Source organism: Plasmodium coatneyi, chromosome 12 (genome assembly GCF_001680005.1).
Source record: "Plasmodium coatneyi strain Hackeri chromosome 12, complete sequence".
Classification (NCBI taxonomy): Eukaryota; Apicomplexa; class Aconoidasida; order Haemosporida; family Plasmodiidae; genus Plasmodium; species Plasmodium coatneyi.
The window spans coordinates 2725099-2744889 of record NC_033567.1 but is presented as its reverse complement, the minus strand read 5'-3'; the positions used below and the strand labels follow the sequence as shown (position 1 = coordinate 2744889).

Here is a 19791-nt window from a genome sequence, read left to right as displayed (position 1 = left end):
ACGGTGAATGAGTCCAGGGGAGCCTCCCCACACGTTTAACTTTCGATCAGTGTGGTGATACAGATAGGACTGACGAAGGAACAGACCCCAATCGGCATCGCCATGGGGAAGCAGACCACAACAAGTGAGTATCGTCGAGCCTTCCACAGTGCACATAACACCGAATGGGAGAACGAAGAAGCTGTATACGCAACATAGTTCCTTTCACACGCCTTTGTTTCTTCCAACTGTTTGTGTGACCCTCCCCTCCTTACACTGCTCTGCGGTTAAAGAAGGAGAGGGAGCTTTTTTATTTAGAGGAAAAAAAAAAAAAAAAAAAAAAAAAATGCAAGTGAGAAAGAACCAAAGACTTGAGTTTTATCACACCCGTTTGAGCAAACCATCAAACTGCACTGTAAAACAGGAAGAGATTGCCCCCCCCCAAAAAAGGGGAAAGCTTAATCTCTAACGAGGTGGTACAAGTGGACGGTCTTCCCGAGTTGGCCAAGGGGAGCATATTCACCCCCCCCCACACACATATACTTCATCATCACGACTAACTGCGGTTAGTTACCTTTTGTAATATGTATGCACAACCCCTTGTGAGGATCCCCTGATGGAAGAGAAGCCCAATCAGGGGTTAAGTACCCCCCCTGTGGAAGGCCCCCGTGCAGGGCAAAAAGTGCAGGAAGATGCTGCCGAGGGACAGACAGATAAGAGAGCGGAAGAGACAGGTGATGTCCCCCCAGGAAGTAACGAACGCCACGTAACGGGTAAGAAGGAGAACGTAGATGAGGTCTTCAAAAATGTGGAGGAGAAAATAGAAAAAGATATGACCTTCATTGATGATGCGTCGAAGGCCATTATGTCGTTAAGTGGGGTGCATCAGTTGTGTCAATCGGAGCAGGCAGAACAGGGAGTCAAGGCGGGGGGAAAGATCCCCACTGTTGGGAAGAATAACCTACACCATGGGGGCAATGATAATTGTGCCGCGAGCACCGCAGATGCAGAGGGTAGTGACAAGAGCAGAAAGAATATTATAAAAAATAAGGTTGAAGTGACACATCCAGGGGGAACAATCAACACGGGGAAGGACCCCCTGCAGAGGGAGGTCATGATCAACCCTGATGAGTGCGAAGACGCCGATAGCAACTGCGACGTGGATACGTGGTCCAACGTGAGTTACCTTTCCGTGGATGAGGACAGTCTATACAACGAAGTGGTCGAGGTGTATGCATCCGTGCCGAAGCAGGAGCAGGCAAAGTGCAAGAGGGAGGAAATGAGGCGGCAGATGCTAAAGTCCGATGAGGAGGCTGAACGGCAGGCACAGCAGGCACGTCAGCTACCAGGGCAACCTCCTCCGGTGGTGGCGTCACCGCCCCAAACCACGCAGAATGATACATCGCAGGAAGACCTATCCAAGCAGCTGTCCCTAAACGCAATAGATAAGTCATTCATACAGATCCCGTTGAAGTGTATCCTGAACTCTTTCCGAAATATTCAGAAGGAGCTAGAGAAAAATTTCACCATCATCACGCTGTTCATAGAGAAGAAGCTACTCAACCTAACGGACGAGATTTACCTGAATAAGCTAAATACGATTATCGAGAAAATGGAATCATTACGGAGCAAAGTGATGGAATCAAAGTTACTTTTGGAGAAATATGTGAACCGTTTGGCTAGTCGATTGAAGTACATTTATTTCGAAGGAGATATCCAGTTGGAAAATTTGAAGCATGATTTTCGCTTCGAAATGTATGAGAGTAGAATTAATTGGCTAGTCGATGGGTTCTTATCCAGATACGGGTTCTTTGACACTGTTCAAATATTTTCAAAAAGATACAAATTGGAAAATTACTCAGATGCAGATGTGTATAAGGAATATCTAGACATAATAAATGAGCTAAAAAATTACAACATCAAGCCGGCACTAGAGTGGTGTCAAAAGTATAAGTCTCAGTTAAAAAAAATAGATTCAAATGTAGAAGCAGAGCTCCATCTACAATTTGTTATTAGTGTAATTTCGGAGAACAAATTTTTTGAAGCCATTGAGTATATAAAAAAAACAGTGTCCAAACCGGATGAGCAGATTTCCCCAGATGTGAAGTTCCTCGTGACGTATATTGGGTTGTACGGATCGAATGAGAAGGGACATTCCACGGATGCGTTGAAACGATTCAACCGGAGGAGGTGGGGTAAAGTTATAAAATCCTTCCAACAGGTCTATTCAGAAATAACGGGTGTCCAAAATAAACCTCTGCTGGAACTGCTACTGAAGGCTGGCATTTCAGTCGTCAAGACAGACCAGTGTGGAAAGAACAAGTCCACAAAATGCCCCACGTGCATCAATGAGCTTAGACACACCATTAAGGAGGTTCCACATATACAGAAGACCAAGAGCTTCCTCGTTTGTCCCTACACTAGTGAAGTAATGGATGAGAAGAATCCTCCCTTTACTACCCCTGCGGGTCGCGTCTTTTCTGAAAAGGCCATCTCCCTTTTTGTTAAATCGGAAGACCTGTTCGAGTGCCCCGTCACTGGGGAGAAGTATCGAATGCAGGAGCTGTCTCGATTGTTCATTTGAGAGGGGATCAACCATGACAGCGTGATGGCAACGCCCCGACTGTGCACCCTCTCACCAATCGGTTGGAGGGTTCACTTTTCACACGTGCAGTAGTGTACACCACCACCACGTATGGTTAAGGTTTTCCCGTTTTGCATAAAACTAAATATGTTCACACAAGTGGGGAAGTGGACCCCCCCATTAACATTTAAAAAAAGTAATAGTCAGACGGTGAGGAAGGGGTGGCACCCTGCTGGACGCCCTACCCCCTTTAGATGACCTTCGTTATGATCCCCGAAGCGACGGTCTTACCACCTTCCCGCAGGGAAAAGCGCAACCCACTAGCAAGAGCTAAAGGATACATGAGCTCAATCGTGCACTTTATATTATCCCCCGGATTGGCGACCTGCGTATCCTCATTCAGAATGACAGCGCAATTTACATCTGCCGTTCGTATGTAAGCCTGGGGTCTGTAGTAGGATGAAAATGGGTTCTTCCTACCTCCCTCCTCATTCTTCAAAACGTAAACATCACTTTCAAACGATTTGTATGTCTTAAGGTTGGGCACTTTTGTAATTACCATCCCTCTGGTTATGTCGTTTCTTTTTACATTTTTCAACATGACTCCAATTTGATCTCCCGCTTGAGCTGCATCTAGCGTTTTCCTAAACATCTCTATTCCCGTGACAACCGTTTTAATTGGCTTCTCCTTTATTCCCATAATTTCAACGGAATCATTTACCTTTAATGTTCCTTGTTCTACTCTCCCCGTGGCGACTGTCCCTTTTCCGGAAATTTGCAAAACATCATCTATGCTCATAAGAAAGGGGAGATCCATTTTCCTCTTCGGCTCATCAATGTAGTTATCGCATGCATCTAGTAGCTTCAAAATGGAAGGCACTCCGTATTCAGACTGGTCGTCATTTAACGCTTTTAGAGCTGACCCTTTGATGAAGGGGATATTATCCCCATCGTATTTATGGAAGGAGAGCAATTCTCTTATTTCTAACTCAACCAAATCGACCAGCTCCTTATCCTCACACATATCTATTTTATTCAAATAGACGATCATTTTTTCTATTCCAATTTGTCTCGATAATAAGACGTGTTCTTTCGTCTGTGGCATCAACCCATCATAAGCAGACACCACTAGAATCGATCCGTCCATTTGTGACGTACCGGTGATCATATTTTTCACATAGTCTAAATGTCCTGGACAGTCTATATGACTGTAGTGTCTTTTTTCTGTCTCGTATTCTACATGTGTTGCATTGATTGTAATTCCTCTCTTTTGCTCTTCTGGCGTTTTATCTATTTCTTCATACGATTTGAATGTCCCCCTGTTTAAATTTGCACAGACTTTTGTTATCGCTGCAGTTAGGGTAGTCTTTCCGTGATCCACATGGCCGATCGTTCCTATATTCATATGAGGCTTCTTCCTTTCGAAAACTCCTATGGCGAAATATCTCCTCGGGAGGAAGAACGCATGTCTTCTCCTCTCCTGAATGGAAAAGTAATGATTACCCCTTCCACCGGGATGGCCACTTCCTAATCCGTCAACTACCCGACTTGCAGAACGGACCAACGAGGGGAAACCACCCCCTGGAAGCACCACCCGCAGGTTCCCTTTTGCGCTTATCATCTCGGTGGGGAAAGGCGACGAAACGAATCCAGTCCTCCCCAAGTTGAACAAAAACTGGCTATACCACCTATACTTATTGTAGGTACGTATGTGTGAATCCTTTCACCGTGGGGAGGAGCACACAGCAAGGGGGGTATACTCTATAACGGTGAAACGCCTCCTCCTCGGAGATTGCATCGCTATTTAGCCTGCCGCTCCCCCCTTTGCAGTTACTCCTATGAGAGCGGCCCGCCAAACGTTGCTGTGTTGGTTCAGGTCAACCTAATAACTTCCAACCTCGCGGTGTAGAAAAAAGTTTCGTCACTGCGCCCACGCATAGGTCGTTACGCGGGTGCTCGCTGGATAGCAACTTTCCCACACCTTCGACGTTCAGTTTGGTCGATTTTGTGTAGCACATGTCGCCTAACGCTGTTGTCACCCTTGTTGATTCATTTTTTTTTTCTTGTTTACATGAGCGTTGGATGACTGTTCCTTATACGAAGCGCATTAGCAAAAAGATAGAAAAAAAAAAAAAAAAAAAAATCCATCAGAGGTGCGTTATCTTTGCTTGTAACCCCTACGCCGCACCACTGCAAAAAAAAAAAAAAAAAAAAACCTTTTCTTTTAACGCTATTCGAAGTGCCATGAGCACCCCCCATGTTGTGCTTCACGAAATGGGGAAAATAAAATTCGATTTCTCCCCACTTGTATATACCTCCTTACACATTTGGATAGAACTCCCGCCTGTATCCCCTATATTTTATTATTTATTTATTTTTTTTTTTTTTGTTTGTGGCACACCCCCTTATGATGAACCACCGCAGAGGATCTACACTCGCGAAAAATGCGCACAAGCCAAGGCACTGGCACTTAGCTGCAACACTCCTCTGTTGCCTGGTCGTTAGATTAACCACCTTTTATGTCACACACATCCTACACGAAAGTGAATACAAATACATTGACCAGTTAATAGGGGTTGACAGGGAAGGGAGTCCCGACCATGGAGGTCTCCAAAAAAGAGCACGTCTTTCCCACCAGGGAGAGGGCACACATTATTTGCACGCCGAACAAATCAACGATACAAAGGACCTGCAAGAATATTTCCAAAGGAATAAGCGCAATAGAAAAATGAAGCAGTTTTTAGTAAAACATGATTCGATGCATTACTCCTTCAACTCAGATTTGTACAATTTAAAGTACCTCTACGAAAGTGACCTTTTGGGACGGCTTTCAGCAGACGTTTACTCCTCCCTGACGGTGCGCATAAACCCCCTGCTGCTTAAGGCGCTGCAATTTGTGCTCTTCAGGGGTATCTGCAAAGGGGATAGAAATGGTGGAAATGCTAAACGCGGGGCGTACCCCTCCCCGCTGAACAGACCTGAAGTGCGTTTCTTCCTCCTCATCTGTGCAGTCGATCTGCTCATAGGCGTCTTCCTATTCCTAATAGTGCAACGCCTAGCTACGTGGGAAGCCTACTTCCGCTATGTTAATCAAGACACACAGGACACGCAGTGGAACCTGATCGATCCCATTTTACTGACCAACATTTACCTGAACAATCCCCTCACCATTCTAACAAACAGTTTCCTCTCCTTTGATAATTTTAAGCTCCTCCTAATAACCACGTCTTTTTATTTAACCCTTAGAAGAATCAGAAGCGAAGCCTCTCCCCCCAACGGTCTATACAAAACCTCATTGCAACGCTCGTTGTAAATGCAATGCTGCTCTACGTCACGTCATTTCACTTCATCCTTGTTCTCATCGGTGTAAATAACCTCGTGGTTTACATCCACCAGGGGATAATATACAAGCACAAACTTAAGGTGCCAATAAACTCCCTCCAAATGTTTCTGATTCTTCTGCAAAATTTGGCTTTGCTCATCGCAACGCTGGGTGTGTATGCTCTCCTCCTGCTGGCCTCTGCCTACGTCAACTCGGGGTCTTGGGTAAGCCTCCCAAAAGCGCCACGCAGTAATATCCAGCATCATGCGTGATGACCACTTAGCACCACTGCGAACTGTCACATTTGTCTATTCTCCTCATCCCATCAATCATCCCTTCACTGCTTCCCCCCCCCCTGCAGTCCTTCCTAAACAACACACTAATTAACGAATACAAGGTCCTCTTCCTGCTGCCCAACTTGGGAAATTATTGGTACCTCTTCTCCACGGTAATTCTTTTCGCACATATTTCATCTTGTTCGGTTGGTGGTAGCTGGTTTGACGTCAATTGTGTATGCGAAGAAGCCTCCCAACCAGCAAGTAATCACCCCCCCCCTTCCCCTCCTCAGATGTTCCGGGACTACTACCACTCCTTCCTGTTCCTCTTCCATGTAAACGACAACACACGGTGCGGGCACAGCTTACATGGTGTGCAATCTCCTGACTAACGTGCAGCACTATTTATAGCACCCCCTTCACTGATATTGCAAATATTACCCTTGCTTCTCCCCCCGGTGCAGTTCCACGTGTTCCTCTACCCCCTCCCTCTCCTCTTCCGGCTGGTGAAGACGCCACTGATTTATTTAAAAATCATGATTTGTGTAAGCAACACGTGTTTTTTTTTACACGACCATTTGTACCTCTGCGCTAGTCACCCCCCACACAACACACATAGGCTACCCCATAACTTCACCCTCGCAGATTGCCCTAGTTTTTCATCCCAACATAACGGTGAACGACATTGTGTTTTCTTTGGTATGCTTCTTCGTGACATGCCAACTTAACAGTTGTATCCCCATTGTCCACCCCCCCTACATACACTTGCATGGTTTAACTTGGGGGTGATTCATTAATACCTTTAATCACCCCCAACTATTGGACACCCCTTCTAAAGGACCCACTTCTGTCCATACGTCACTACATTTTCCCCCTCCCTTCAGCTGCTGCTCGTAATTGATTACAAAAGGACAGTTTATGCCATCCCCTTCGCCAAACTGGTAAGATTCTTTCTTACGAAATGTTCCCACAAGCATATGTATATACAGATATACCCACATAGGGAAGCTTTTTTCTTTCAACCCCCGCTTACTGAATCAGACTGCTTAACAAAGCCGTGTATAATGTTGTGCATTCCTCCCTTTTTTTTTTTTTTTTTTTTTTTCCTTCTCAAGATAATCATACTGCTGGGAAACTTGGGACTCTTCTTCGTCACAACAAATTTGTGGTTGCGCAAAAACACAGGAAATGCCAACTATGTCTTTTTTAACCAGTTGATCGTTTTCAACATAACGAGTAAGTCCTACATGCAACGCCGTCTTTGCAGCGTTTGTTTCCATTTAGTAAAGGGTATCCCCCCGATACGCATACACACACACATGTAGATAAAATCACCTTGCCTGTTCATATTTTTTTTTTAACAGCTTTTATCATAACAAGTAGCATAAAATTTTACATCCGCGTCCAAACGCCGGAGAGACAACTGCAGGAGGGAAAATGCATCGTCGTATCGCAGGAGAAAAACAAGTTTAACCTTTTTCAAACTTTGAAGGAGACATTCATGTAGTTTTCCCAAAGGGGGGTTGGCGGCCATGCATACGGTCAGTTACGACAAGATGACCCATTTTCAGTAACCACATTCTACACTGCCCTATTTGATCCTCCTTTTTTTTTTATCTTTTTTTTTTTGAGTTCACCCTGCCTGCTGCCCCCAATCTATGCTGTTTCATTACGCTCAAATTTGTTTCCCCGCGTTGGCAGCTCCTCGCGGGGACACTTTATGCGCCGCGGCAACTGTTTTACTTCTCCGCGACGTTATTTTTCACCTGTTTGCTCCCCCACGTGTACATACAAACAGAGCAGAACAGCCAATTTGCTCACCCTTGTGGGGTTATTTTTTTTTTTTTTTTTTACGAAATATGCCCAATTGTTAGAGCCCCCGAGTTAATAACCAACGGGGAGTGAAATTCAACGTGGTCCTTGCACGACGTGACGAAAGGGGTTTCTCCCGCTGGGAAGTGTATCCTCGCTCGGGTGGCAAGCTGGTGAGAAGGATGCCCACATGTACAATAGTAGGTAGGCACATTCCCGTTTGTGCATATTCGAACGAACTATTGTGCCCCCTATGCATGGTGATGATGATAGAGATGGTGACGCTTCCTTATCGAAGCAACGTGAAGGTAATCCATCCTGACCGGGGGCGAATAACTTTACAGGTTAATTAATTTCCACATGGAAATGATCTGAGAAGGGTGGGGAAAAAATAATGTTCCCACCTGATTAGTTTTTGCCCCAACGTTGCTTTATAACCTTCGCGGAAAAAAGTGCGAGAACGACATCGAGCATCGGATCGCAAGCGTAAGCTATGGTAGGATATGCTGGCATAACATATAAGTAAAATTTCGATTTACATTTTTATATGTACATGTAAAAACATACGTGCAGGCCATTTTGGCTGTTTTTTTTTTTTTTTTTTTTTTTTTTTTCCAGCCAGGGGCGGGCTAGCCATTTTTTGCCCACCCAATGGGAAGGCCACTGGTTATACCTACGCGCATGCGGCGGCGTCGCCACGAAGGAATTTGCATACCGGGGTAGCAAATACTCGGGTAGCATACAGTTGCATATGATTCACATGTTATGTAGGCATTTCAACATGGGGGAATATTATTCACATATATATGTATGGGGGCATACTTCTACCCCGTTTGGCTGTTTTTTTTTTTTCCTGCCAGTGGAAAAATGCAACCAAACGCAGGGGGGAAAGAGGCGACGACGTTGCTCCGCTGCAATGTTGCTGAGCTGCAAAAAAGTCACCAGGTTTTTTGGAGGCCATATCCTTTACCTTTCCATTTCCCTTTGACGATAATTTCAATTATTTACATTTTCGGGTCAATTTAAACCACGGAAAAAAGTTTACTTCGTGCGACTTTAATTTTTAATCTTCTCCTATAAGCTGCATTTTCCTTAAAAAAAAATATTAAATTGAATAAAATAAAAAAGGAAAAAAGAAAAGAAACATTTAAAATAAAGGCTTTCTCGTTTTCTCGTTTTTATGTTTTAATTTTTTTTTCATTCTGTTTGTTATCCTTATGCGAATTTTTTCCTCATTTTTCATGCGAAAATTTGCATCCCCCATTCTCCTGTAGAAGGGAAAAATATAATAACCTAACCAATTCGTTCCTTCCCCCCGAAGGAAGAATCGTCGTTTTTGACATTTCTCACCTTTTTGCGTATGTAGTTATGACATGAGTAACTATATGTTGCCTATGTAGATTCATTTGAAGGCATGCTGGCTGGCTTAGTATGCGCGTTTGTACCATCACCCTCCCATTCAAAATTTATTTGAGTTAAACTAGCTAAGGAGGAAGGAAAAAAAAGCACATTTTGCTGAAGGAGTTTTCCATTTTATGCTTTCATAATCCTTGTTGGAAGGCCCTTTTGTAGCGCGATTAACGTGTCACTTTAGCTGCACGCGGCGCTCCTACGTAGTGTTTTCGTCTGCAACAGCGAACACGTCTGCCAATTTGACCACCTACTCGATTGCCTACTTAATTGCATACCCGTTTGAATAATGGCCCTGGGAATATTCAGAAAAAGCAAAGCGAACGACACCGTCGCACAGAACAAGGATGTAGTAGGTAAGTTTGCCGCTTTAAAGGGATGTCCCTTCTGGCCGCCTCTTTACGCAGGTGCACCACTTTCCCTTTATGATGAAAAAACCAAAAGCGACTGAACAGATTTGATGAATCTCACAAAATTTCACCAAGATCTCTGATGAGAAATGTGCACCCTCGTGGGGGTAGTGTGAAGGGGGCCGGAAGGGGCAGACATCGTTTGTGTGTGCCCCGCTCTCTTCGTCTACCTCTGCCCTGCACCACGTATTCATCTTCTCTTCCTTCTTTTTTTCCACCTTAGAAGAGGAAAACAAAGTGGAGAACAAAGTGACGGAGTCCACTGCAGCAGAGTCGGAAACAAAGTCCGCGGTTGCAGCAAAGAAGAAGAACGCCAAGAAAGGTAAGGCCACGAAGAAGGATGATTCCTCGTCTGACTCGTCTAGCTCTTCGGATTCCTCTGATGACAGTGACGGAGAGGCCGTAAATGGACAGACCAACGTAGAGGAGAACGTAGAGAAGGACGCCGCAAAAGTGTCCAAGTCGAGTTCCGACTCGTCAGATTCTTCTGACTCCTCCGATTCTTCAGAGGAGGAAGAGACCAAAGTTGCGAAGCCAGCCAAGGGTGGTAAGGCGGCCAAAGCAGCTGAGGTGAAGGCTGCGAAAGGGGCCAAAGAAGTGAAAGCCAAAGGGAAGGCAAAGGCCGCCCAGGTAAAAGCTGCCGGGGCTAAAGCAGCAGAGGCCAAAGCGGCAGAGGCCAAAGCGGCGAAGGAGGCGAACAAGTCGGACTCAGATTCAGACTCCGACTCGGACTCGGACTTCGACTCAGATTCGGATTCCGATTCTGACTCCGACGACGACGCAGCGGAACAACAAAAACTGCAACAACAGATGCAACAACAGAAGCAGAAGAAACAGAACAACAATAAAGTGGGCGCCAATGAGCAGGTCGGAGGAAAGAACAAAAGGAAAAACGAAATGGCCGCGGCGGAAAACAACAAGGGAAAAAACAAGAAGCAGAAATTTAACAAAAATGGAAAGGACAACATGGTCAATGGTGACGGTGAGGATAATGTGGAGGAAGAGGAAGGTCAGGACGATGCTCAGGATGGTGGTGATTTCCCGACCGAGTTTATAGTAACTATACTGAACATAAGTAGAGACGCACAGGAAGAGGATTTGAGATCCTACTTGAAAGAATTACTAGGCGATGATTATGCAGAGGAAAAACTGCTAATCCATATTAACCGACTTTACAACGGTGCCTATATATACTGTTCAGAAAAAAGCATCATGGATGTATTCGCATCAAAGTACAACGAGAAGTTTAATGGGGTCCCAATAAAAATTCACCTGAACCCGAATGTTATTAGTTCTGTTAATCTTGCCCACATTGGAAAGAACACTACAGAGGAGGATGTAAGAAGTGTGTTTGAGAAATATGGAAATATTTCCAAGGTTAATTTTTTCGCAGGAGGAACCAAAGCACAGATTACATTTGACAGTTTGGAAAGTTGCCTCAAATCCTTGGAACAGGATGGTCTTCTCATAGGGGATAATTACGTGCACGTGTCGTTGATTCTGAATGGTAACAACTACCATAGTAACAATAATTTTTCTGAAAACACGTATGGCAACAGGGGGAACAGGAATAACTACCAAGGTGGTAACAACAATGGGCAGGATAACGATGGGGCAAATGGAAACGGTAGGGGTGGCAACTTTTTCGGAAAGAAGTTTGGCCACGGTAACAAGTTCAACAGGAACGGCAACAACTTCAACCGAGGTGGAAACGGCTTCAACAAAGGGGGTGGATTCCAAAAGGGAGGCACCTTTAACAAGGGGGGTAACTTCAACAATGGAAATAACTACAACAAGGGAGGAGGCTTCAACAAGGGAGGCAACTTCAACAAAGGAGGTAACTTCAACAACGGAAATAACTACAACAATGGAAATAATTACAACAATGGAAATAACTACAACAATGAGGACGGGAACGGCAAGAAATTCAACAAGAAGCCCTTCAACAACTTCAAGAACAAGAAGAACCAGGAGTTCGGAGCGGGTGCGGAAAACTAGGAGGGGCTCCGCCACGGCGTAGGACGGCATACTTGTGCACCCCGTCACAATACACCCGTTCAAAACAGACCACTATTGGCACACCACTTTTAACACACCACTATTGACACACCACTTTTAACACGCTATTTCTTACGCGCCTTTTATCATGCGCCTCTTATCATGCCCCCTTTCTCAGACACCATTTCACACGCACGCAAGGGAGAGCTAATTTGTTGAAACTTCTACGCAGCGGGAACGGCATCCCACGCCGTTGTCCCATGCTGCCATTTGTCCGGGTACGGATGTACGGCGCCAGCGCGCATCCTATCAATCCTATTCATGGTGTGTGTGTATTTTTTTTTTTTTTTTTTTTTTCCCACGTTTGTTACACCAAACCAATTATAAGGCCCCACTGAGACGTTTAAATCCGTGCAGGCAGGAGTTCAATTAAAAAAAAATTTCGAAAAAGTAAAGGCGGAGCTGTGCAGCGGTTAAGCTGAACGTCGCAATGTAATAACGTCACAATGTAATAATGTAATAATGCGGCAATGTCGTAATGGGCGAGCGCGTCCTTACTTCTCACCCCTCACCGCGGCCAGCAGCGCCGCCCAGGTGGGCCGCACCCGATGGTCGTAGGAGAGCATGCTACGCAGAAGTAGAAGCAACTCCGGGCGAGAGATGCATCCCTGCAGCCCGTCCACCTTATGTTGAAACGCGTGCGGATCATCCACGTGGTTGAGGATGTCCTCCTTCATCGTCACGAGGTAGTAGAAGCAGAGGCCTAAACAAAAAATGTCGTTCTTAACTAAGTACTTCTCTATGTGTTTATTTTTCTTGCCTCCATTTTTCACCATGTTTTTTTTTTTTCTCAAGTAGGATAAAAGTTCAGGGGAAATATATTTGGGCAATCCTCTTCTCCCATTAACAACGTAATGGAAATAATTTGTGAGCTTCACCTTGGGAACAAAGTTTCCCAAAAGGATGTTGAACCCACTGTTATCTATAAACAGATTGGTAGGTTTGATGTTCCCGTGCAGGACATTCTTCTCTTCCAAATGGCACATGAGCTTAATCAGTTTACACAAATTTACCCATATCAAATTACTGTCAAATTGGTAAGCCATATATGGCTGTACCTTCTGGATGAATGCCTTCACATTTCCGTTCAGAACAAATGGGGTTAAAAAAGCAGCCACGTAACTCTTCTTGTCGAACTCGCTCTTCTGCACCATTATGATGTCACTGTATGGAAGTACACCCACACGTTCGTAGGTCACTTCGTCATTCCCACGGGGAGGGGGTGTCGTTGTTATTGCTGTTGCTGTTGTATCTTTTACATTTCCGCTTTTTCCTTCAGGTGGGAAGTCATCCTGATTATTTTGCACCTCGCTTTCCACTCCGCAGCCCTCCTTATATTCGTATAGCATCTGTCTTATGTGCTTCCCCTCGTTGATGAGCGTGTTAACTTTCAGGCTGCTTGTATTCGCTTCTGAAAATATGAACTCCCTGTCCCCGATGAGCGTTTCGTCACACTCGATAATTTTGGCGTTGTATAGAAAGGTCCTAAATTGTGGGATCCTCTCTCCACGGTGCTCCTCACCCTTTCGGCCTAGCTTCTTAACTCTTTCATTGCGTTTCCCATGTGCTCCTCCGGGCTGCCCCATTTTTAGGGCCTCCACTAAAGGATCCCCCTCGATGCATACGAAAGGGGAGTCCAAACGAAATGCGTAATGAGCGGACCCGTTCCTCACAGCAATGTCGTACTTCTCATCAATGGTGTTAATTTTACCGAGACTTTCCTTAAAAAACTCCTTCTCCTCATTCAACCGGAGGAGGATTTGATTAGCCTCGTTAATTTGGTCCGAGGTGCCTCCACCCATGTGTACCCCGAAGTGGTCTGCCTCCAATGAATCCACGTCCCGCCCGTAGTTTTGCTCCTCCAATTGATTACATACCCGTCTTGTCACCTTCATCAATTTGTTCACCCGATTTAACCCTTTCTTGAATCTGTTGTGAACGACATTCCCGTTATATTTGACCACATAGCTGTGTCCGAATTTGTTGTCCTGCCCTTCGTTCTCCACGGCGTAAGCGAACTCGCTCGGCCATATAATTCTGCTTCGCAGCGCCCCCCACTTGGTCATGTTTGTGTGTGTGCTTCTAGGTCGCTAAGGAGGATCCCCCCTTTGGATTGGATTGATTTGCTTTGATTTGTTCTTTTTTTTTTTTTTTTTTTTTCAGCTAGCCAAAAAACTTGCAAATTTTAGCTACCTGTCCAAAATGGCCTTAACAGGTCAGGTGAATTTGCTCCAGACGATGCACACACATGTTTCCATATTGTGTTGTGCGCGGCCCGCTCGAACCCGCGGGGGAGTTTCCTCCTCCTCCCACGTTGTGACGTCGTTGCGTCGTTTCTTCGTTGTGTGACGTTTAAAAAAGGTCAAATGGTATACAAGTTCATCAGTGACAAAAAAAACACCGTCAAGGATGACGGCAAATCAAAATTGTAAAAAAAAAAAAAAGTGCCCAAGTGGTAGGGTAACATGGTGGAGGATTCGCTCCAAGCGGTTTGAAGTGGACACACATTGATCAACACACGAGAAATGGAAGTCATCCCACTTGGGACAGTTTAACGTGAGAACTACCAACGAGTGACGCCGCGTGCATGGGAAAACGCGCAATCAGGACAAAACGTCTTCCCTTGCGTGGACGCACTCCACCGATGCTTACACACGGATCAGATCGGGTGGTTCCCAGAAGGGTTAAAAAGTGAAGGCTAAATTTCTGGACCTCATTTTTATGAGGAGATTATCCAGGACGATGCAGAAAATGTCCCTGCAGGTGGAAAAAAAAAATAAATAAAAAAAATAAAAATAATAAATAATAAATTGAGGTACGAAAAAGGGGGTACTGCCCCCGCTGTACAATTGGCCGCATGTTTCATTCACTCTCAGTCCCTCCCAGCGTGGTTGCCCATTCCGCGTTCTGTCTTCCTCATTACAATGAATTTTTAAAGTTCCGCAAAATTTTGCAGTTGAAGGACAGATTGTAGAAGCACTTCGAGTACATATATTTTATATCATTCGTTTTGACTCTGTACCTGCAAAGGGGAAAATGGGTAGCACACGTGACAAATGGACAGCAAAGTCAACAAAACGGGGGAAGTGCAACCTGCGCTGCCCTATCGGCCAGCTTATGCTGCAGTCTGGTCCAAGTGTGCCAAAATGGGCGCTTATTAGGTTGTCTTTTTTTTTTTTTTTTTTTTTTTTTCCCTTGGTTTACTTGCGCCCCACGGTATGGATGTCCTCCGTGAACAGGTCGTACACGATGAGGGAAAAGTAAAAGCGCTTGATTTTGACCCATTCGAAGTTTTCGTAGATCTCATCGATGTTGATTCTGGGAGGGGGGGGTGCACGCAAGGGAATGGCATAAACGGGGGAAGTGCGAACAAGCTATGTATTACGTATGAAGTTTGTATGTACTAACGGGGGAACGCATCTGCACACCCGTTCGTGTAAAACCGCCACGCACTTACTCTCCCTGCAGCATCTTCTTGGCGCACTGAGCACACTGGGCGCAAAGGTCTTCGCTATTGCAATCCTTGAAGCGCTTCAGCTTATCCATGCTCAGATCGAAGTAGTGAAAAATCCTGCGCACGTCCCCCCCGTCGGGGCCACTCCTAGAGGTTAGTATCTGCTCGTAGACGTCAAAGTCGATTTTGAGCGAAATATCCGAATGGATGCAGAAGACGAAAATCATCAGCAGGACGTCCGTGGGGAAGCCTTCGAAGGGAAAGGGGAAAAAACACGGCACACAACCATATGCACACTATAGCGTGTTAACAGCGTGTGCACATATTGACGCACTATGTACTGATAACCGACCCACCTTTGAAGTACACGTACTGCATGAAGGAGAAGCTGAAAATAAAGTCCAGCGCGTTCAGAATAGGATGCACATACGAAGAAACCTCCGTGCAGCCAATCACATCGTCGTCCCGCAAAATGTCATAAACGAAAAAATCAAATTGCTTGCTATTAATATTAACGAGAAATAAATACTTCACAAATTGTACAGACAAATTTTGGAAGATATTTGTATTCACCTTTGTATCCTTGAAAATGAGAAGAATGGTTAAAAAGGGGAGGGAGAAAAAAGGTTTTTGCTTACCCTCATCTTTGTACTCCTTCTGTTTGTAGTTCCTGTGCAATTTTTTAAATAAATCCACTTTCTGTGGTAAGTTACATTTAAGTAGAGTGTCCACGTTAATGTACTGGCATAAAAAGTGGAAGTTGAAAATGTGTTCCATTTGGTAAAGGTTGACGTTGTAAATTTTGGCGAACAGGTAGTAGTAGTAAGACTGTTCCTTGTCATACGGGATGAGGATCAGCTTATTCTCGAAGAGATACTGGAAGGTCTGCTTTATCTCCTGCATCATTAGGTCTCTATAATTCACGGGGGTGATGCAATCCGTGCTGCTTTTCTTTTCCCCCCTTTCGTCCAATTTAAAAAATTTGAGTGTGTACAGAAGGAGGAAGTCTTCCACGTTCTTCTTCGTTTTGATCAGATTCAGTTGGATGAGCTCCACGATGAATTTACAAAATTGAAAATTGTTCAGCTTTGTCTTCAGTCTGAACAAGTCTACATCATCCTTCAGAATTTTTTCCATATACTTTTTATCGCACCGCTCGAGGAAGACCAAGACCTTCCCGTCACAGTCCTCGTCGTAGTCCTTCACCGGGGTGTACGTAGCGGCCTCAGTGGAAACTTTTCTACCACTGAGTGCCTCACCCACTACACTGCTTACTGTGCTAATCGGACCGCCTGATCCATCAGAGGAATTTTCCCCCGTGCGAACCTTCTTCATGCGGCCGCAACGTCCAGATATCTGCATGATCTGGTCCCTTGTTAGGAAATTGTTGCCCAACCGTATGTTACGGATTATTATTGTGTGCACGTTGAAACTCACCCCCACGGACAGGGTCGTCGTGCAACACAGACAGAAAAGGGTGTTACTCCTAAATGCACCTTCCACTATTCCTCTCTCGTTACTCTGCAGATCCGCGTGGTGATAGAAAATCCCACTAAGAATTAACTTATCCAGGACCGGAATAATTACACTGCGCTCCTTCAGTTCGTTCACAAGCTTCACCCTCCTTTCGACCACCTCCCTCTTTACCTGGTAATTCCTGTTTTTCAAATAGTACGGCATAACGTTGCTTATAAAATACGCCACCTTTTCGCATTTCTTCTTCGTTGGACAAAAGATCAGAACGTTTCTCTGCAGAATGAGTTCCTCGCTGAGTAGGTACACCAGATGGTCCGGGTCCAGGTAGAACGGCACTTCCAGACTCCTCTCCAGCTGCTTCCCGTGTATGTCTTTGTATATCGCGTTATTTATCTTGTACAGGTGCTTTATATTCTGCAGCTTCTCCTTGCTCACGTGCACCTTGGCGTCCAGCCATTCGCCGATCTGGAGGGGGGTGCGCCATGTGAGGTAAAAAAAGGAATGAACAAAGGGCAATGCAAAGAAGGAATGAACAAACGGGAATGAACAAACGGGAATGAACAAACGGGAATGAACAAACGGGAATGAACAAACGGGAATGAACAAACGGGAATGAACAAACGGGAATGAACAAACGGGAATGAACAAACGGGAATGAACAAACGGGAATGAACAAACGGGAATGAACATACAGGAAAGAAGAAGGGGAAAAAAAAAAAAAAAAAAAAAAACAGCCAAAATGATCAAGTTGTGCAACAAAATCGCCTTGCCGTTCAGGCAATTTCCTCTAAATAGCCAAATTGCACCACAAAACCGCCTGAACGACAAGGTAATTCCTCCCCATAAGACGAAACACACCTGGTTCACATTCGACAGCGTTGCGGAAAAGCCGTAGACCCGAATTTTAAAGTCACTGTCGTAGTTCCGCTGGATGTACTTAACCTTCGTGAGCAAAGACTCGATGAATATGCCCCTCTGGTCATCATTCAAGTAGTGAATTTCGTCAATGATGAAAATATAATTATACTTTAAGTTATTTTTTATAATAATGTTGAGTATGATGTTGGCCTGTTCATACGTGCAGATGGCAATGTCGGTGCACAGCTGGTATGAGTACCCACTAGCATTGGAGCTGTTAAATTTTTTTATATTTAGCCACACGGTCTTTTCTCCGAGCAGCTTCTCGTAGTAATCATATTTTTCATTAATGAGGGACATGGTGGGGAGGCATAATATAGCTCTGTACCCTTTGTAGAGGACCTGTCGAATGATTAAAATGTCGTATATTATGGTCTTTCCCATCCCTGTTGGGATGTTGAAGAGAAAATTTTTGTAAAAAAAATTGTTCCTTGAGTCATTGTTCAGGTGTGGTATGTCCCATTTGTCGTCACGGAGGTGTACGCTGGTTGGCCCCCTCTGTGGGGATATTTCTCTCCCTCCTTTTTCTTCATCATTTTGATTAATTTCCTCCAGGGAGGTGAAGAACTCCTCGTTAGAAAAGGAGTCTATCTTTTGGGAATGTCCATTCTCAAAGGTTCTTTCCTCCGGTGTCATGTCTTCTACCTTACTTCTCACATTCCTTTCAACTTCCTCGTTCTGAAGGACGTTCCTTAGGCAGTCCGCCTGCTCCTTGTATAGCTCGTAGATGCCTAGGCTGTTGTACTCTCTGCAGTGTGTGGGGAACAACAAAGTTGGCCATTACACTGGATGCAAGTACTGGAGAAGAAACTCAGGGAAATGCTTCTCTCTATGCTCACCTTATAATGGATCGGGGGATACAGTAATACTCGAACATCTTTTCATCCAAATGTTTGTCCTCGCAGAAGTTCATCAGATTATTGACTCTACTGTACAGGAGATTCACATCGTGTATGCTCGACCTTTTTCCCGTGTCTGCCGGGGGGAAAGCGGCAAATAGGTAAAGCAGCGAAAAAATGGTGTAAAGATGAAACGCGTGGGGCGGCAAAATAACGCTCATCGAAGTATCGTACATCACGTGGGAAACTCAATTTGGAAAGGTTTTTTCCCCCGCCGCTTCGTCCCAATTTTCCCCACTTATTACTTGATATGCTTAGCTCTCTCCGGATGTCGTTGTCCACCTGCACGGCCTCTCTGTAGTCCTCCTAGGCAAAAGGGAAAATCATATACGCGCTGGGATGAGCAAAGGTAGAACGTAGGGGAAAATGTAAGCGCTCACGTGTGTGTATCTACGTGTGTGTTGTTTGCGTTTGCTTTCGCTTAACTAACGTGGGTGTAAATATCGCCAGACAACGACACGTAAATCAACTGCGGCCTGTTCCGATAAATTTTTTTCTTGTAAATTGCTAATCTGTTCGAAGGTGGAGGCAGTTAAATAGGGATCATCACGTAAAGGGCTAACAACGGATGAGAGGCGTAGCCCTTTGGTTTATGCGAGGTAGACAAAATGGGGGCAAACACAAAAAGGACACGGATGCACTTGGTTCAATCACATGTCCAAGATTTGCCACCAAAAAAAAACAAAATAATAAACCACAATTTAGGGTAGCATTATGCGCCTGGGAATGGACTGATCGGAGTGATTTCCCCCGTTCGGTATTCTAGCCGATCTAACCTTCTATGGCAGATGAACGTGTTTGCCTGTTTCCACTTTCTGTCCTTGTCGGGTATGAACATTGTGGCGTTTAGTTTTTAAAAGGAAGGAAAAAATGAAAAAAAAAAAACTCCTATCAGTTCGCATAACACACAACACACTTATGCGTAAAAGAAAAAAAAGGGAGCAACAGAAGTACAGTGCAAGGGGGGGACGGGGGTGGAAACCCCAACTTTATTTTTTCACAAATTCTTTCATTTCGTTGTATGATGGGAGAGACGCGAAGGGAATGTTAAGATCGCCATAAGTGCGTTCCAGTTGGCTAGCGAATAGTGCAGCTGCGGGTGAACTCGGTCTTTTGGGTGGGGTTCTCTCCCCTTTGCGGTTTTCTCCTCCTAGGGGGGTGTCCCTCTTGGTATGTTCCCCTTCGGTTTGCTCC

The 19791-nt window shown here is 44.8% G+C and overlaps 6 protein-coding genes across 6 annotated transcripts; 3 read left to right on the top strand and 3 right to left on the bottom strand.

Moving 5' to 3' along the window:
• Window positions 1-595: 595 nt before the first annotated feature.
• On the top strand, window positions 596-2563 carry PCOAH_00042800 (Uncharacterized protein; the record flags this gene model as incomplete). The annotated part of the gene is made up of 1 exon (XM_020061064.1): window positions 596-2563. The coding sequence occupies one exon, from the start codon at window positions 596-598 to the stop codon at window positions 2561-2563; it is 1968 nt and encodes a 655-aa protein (XP_019916573.1).
• A 250-nt stretch (window positions 2564-2813) lies between these two features.
• On the bottom strand, window positions 2814-4184 carry PCOAH_00042790 (Elongation factor Tu; the record flags this gene model as incomplete). Its single annotated transcript, XM_020061063.1, has 1 exon — window positions 2814-4184. The coding sequence occupies one exon, from the start codon at window positions 4182-4184 to the stop codon at window positions 2814-2816; it is 1371 nt and encodes a 456-aa protein (XP_019916713.1).
• Window positions 4185-4970: 786 nt separating this feature from the next.
• Window positions 4971-7667, top strand: PCOAH_00042780 (Uncharacterized protein; the record flags this gene model as incomplete). The annotated part of the gene is made up of 9 exons (XM_020061062.1): window positions 4971-5648; window positions 5810-6109; window positions 6247-6333; window positions 6454-6495; window positions 6625-6705; window positions 6806-6859; window positions 7045-7101; window positions 7276-7396; window positions 7525-7667. The coding sequence occupies 9 exons, from the start codon at window positions 4971-4973 to the stop codon at window positions 7665-7667; spliced, it is 1563 nt and encodes a 520-aa protein (XP_019917002.1).
• A 2004-nt stretch (window positions 7668-9671) lies between these two features.
• On the top strand, window positions 9672-11790 carry PCOAH_00042770 (Uncharacterized protein; the record flags this gene model as incomplete). The annotated part of the gene is made up of 2 exons (XM_020061061.1): window positions 9672-9738; window positions 10016-11790. The coding sequence occupies 2 exons, from the start codon at window positions 9672-9674 to the stop codon at window positions 11788-11790; spliced, it is 1842 nt and encodes a 613-aa protein (XP_019916488.1).
• A 554-nt stretch (window positions 11791-12344) lies between these two features.
• PCOAH_00042760 (Protein kinase) lies at window positions 12345-13916 on the bottom strand (the record flags this gene model as incomplete). The annotated part of the gene is made up of 1 exon (XM_020061060.1): window positions 12345-13916. The coding sequence occupies one exon, from the start codon at window positions 13914-13916 to the stop codon at window positions 12345-12347; it is 1572 nt and encodes a 523-aa protein (XP_019916793.1).
• Window positions 13917-14534: 618 nt separating this feature from the next.
• Window positions 14535-19435, bottom strand: PCOAH_00042750 (Helicase; the record flags this gene model as incomplete). The annotated part of the gene is made up of 10 exons (XM_020061059.1): window positions 14535-14607; window positions 14774-14872; window positions 15055-15168; window positions 15308-15554; window positions 15661-17245; window positions 17639-18446; window positions 18538-18673; window positions 18843-18903; window positions 19028-19109; window positions 19374-19435. 10 exons carry the CDS (start codon window positions 19433-19435, stop codon window positions 14535-14537), a joined length of 3267 nt encoding a protein of 1088 aa, XP_019917073.1.
• Window positions 19436-19791: the final 356 nt, after the last annotated feature.